At 36.5% G+C, this 1,946-nt stretch overlaps 1 protein-coding gene across 1 annotated transcript in view; it reads left to right on the forward strand.

Annotated features, from left to right (window-relative positions):
- Positions 1 to 1,946, forward strand: part of adgrd1 (adhesion G protein-coupled receptor D1) — a 53,646-nt gene that overhangs the window by 46,485 nt on the left and 5,215 nt on the right. Inside the window, exons 18-19 of the mRNA XM_014023435.1 lie at positions 408 to 519; positions 630 to 783. Of these exons, the coding sequence (XP_013878889.1) occupies positions 408 to 519; positions 630 to 783 (266 nt within the window). The remainder of the gene's footprint in view (positions 1 to 407; positions 520 to 629; positions 784 to 1,946) is intronic.

Genomic DNA, 1,946 nt, shown 5'->3' on the forward strand with positions numbered 1-1,946 from the left:
GTAAGTAAGTAAGTAAGTAAGTAAGTAAGTAAGTAAGTAAGTAAATAAATAAATAAATAAATAAATAAATAAATAAATAAATAAATAGGCAGAACACCCCCCTCCCAAAAATAATAAAGTAGACAAAAAGTCAATCCTTTGAGTAGCTGATATTCTTCCTCAACACATTTTTTCAACTGCCAACATATCAGGTGAGACAATATTTCATCGTTTAAGATTTACAATTTTTGAGAAAAAAACAGTTGTAACTGAGTCACAGTAAGTTTAGTTTAGTTTAGTTTATTTATTCATTTCTTTAAAAACAAAAACATAAATTCAACAAACAACAAAAATACAAATAAATTAAATGAAAGGTAGCAGAGAATAATTTTTCTAATTAAAGTTGGTATCATTGTGCTGCACTGTAGGTCAGTTAGTACCATCCGTAACCAACGCTATCACATCCACGCCAACCTGTCCTTCGCCATCCTGGTGGCTGAGATCCTTTTGCTCATCAGCGCTCGTTTTGACCCGGGCACGGTCAGTACACGTCCAAATAACACACTGGCAATTATGAGACCTGGAATTCCCCTTAGAGGAAAATAATTTGCTAGTAAAAAGCCAGTTGTTGTGTTTTCTTGTGGTCCCAGCTGTCCTGTAAGGTCATGGCCATCCTGCTTCACTTCTTCTTTCTGAGCGCTTTCGCCTGGATGTTGGTGGAGGGCCTCCATCTCTACAGTATGGTGGTGAAGGTGTTCGGTTCTGAGGGCAGTAAGCACTTCTACTACTACGGCATTGGCTGGGGTAGGTCTTTTCGTTGGTACATCCAGTTGTTTCTGAATTATTTGATCAAATAATGCTGAATAAATGGTTAGTTATTGGTCCAAGGTTCAACAAGTCTGCAGTAAATAGAGCTAGTTTAACACTGACCTGTTTTGGTCTCAGTGAACTTGAGAGGTATAAGAAACTGTGTGCACAATTATATTGTCTTTGACTGCTGCTGTGTGCATGAACTCCCTTCAACATGTTGAACCTATTAGTGCAAATGATCCGTTTTTATGACTTCCTTTCCATTGACTAGAGTAATTTTTCATTTTGTGTGATCATCTGCAAATTATATGCTGGAGACTTGTCTGACAGCAAAAAGTAGAGCTGTGATGCAAAAAAAATGCTCACTTAAAAATAATTACAACTGTTATTAGCTGCTATTAAAAAATGTATCTCTCAGTCCCAACAAGTAGTTTCTGTGGAACACAGCAAAAAACAAACAAAAAAAAAACTCTTGAATATAAAAGGACTAAGTGCAAGAAGACATGGAATGTGTTGCAGAGAGAATAATAAGAACCAGAGCTGGGTGACTGACAGAATACGTGATGAGATCAGACCCCACAAAGTTTGGTCTTCTTAGTTTTGGTTAAAGAAACCCCAGAGGAGTTTTAACCACAAAAAAATGAAAACAGTATAAATACAAGAGTTTGCAAGAAAACAACTTTAGTCATCAAAACTTGATCCAAACAAACATCCAGTTGAGAATTAAGCTGTTATTTTTGTGTATAAAGAAGGTCTGTGTTTTATAAAAACAATGTCAGTTTTGAGAAATACTCGTTGCCAATTTTTATTTCAAATACTATCTAAACTTTCATGAGTTTTTCTGTGTCACAGCTAATCAATCTCTGCCTCCAGCAGCCCCCTGAGTGTGTGCAGCTTCTACTTTCCCCCATATTGGCTGGTATATCTGGCTAGAAGTCATGCCAGGAAAACCACTTTAGCCTTTTTTAACTGAGACATTGTTAGAGCCAGTGGCACCACCAGATAAGAATTTATGTGGGGGTGGAGGTGGGCCACTGAAAATCAAGGGGTGGTACAATAAAAATTTGAACAGCATTTCAGGAGATTTGTTATTTTGTTGTTATTAAATGGGTTATTTAACAAATGCAACATGTGAGTAAGAGAATCATTCTGATTTA

The sequence above is a fragment of the Austrofundulus limnaeus genome, unplaced genomic scaffold, assembly GCF_001266775.1.
Source record: "Austrofundulus limnaeus strain Quisiro unplaced genomic scaffold, Austrofundulus_limnaeus-1.0 Scaffold369, whole genome shotgun sequence".
Taxonomy (NCBI): Eukaryota; Metazoa; Chordata; class Actinopteri; order Cyprinodontiformes; family Rivulidae; genus Austrofundulus; species Austrofundulus limnaeus.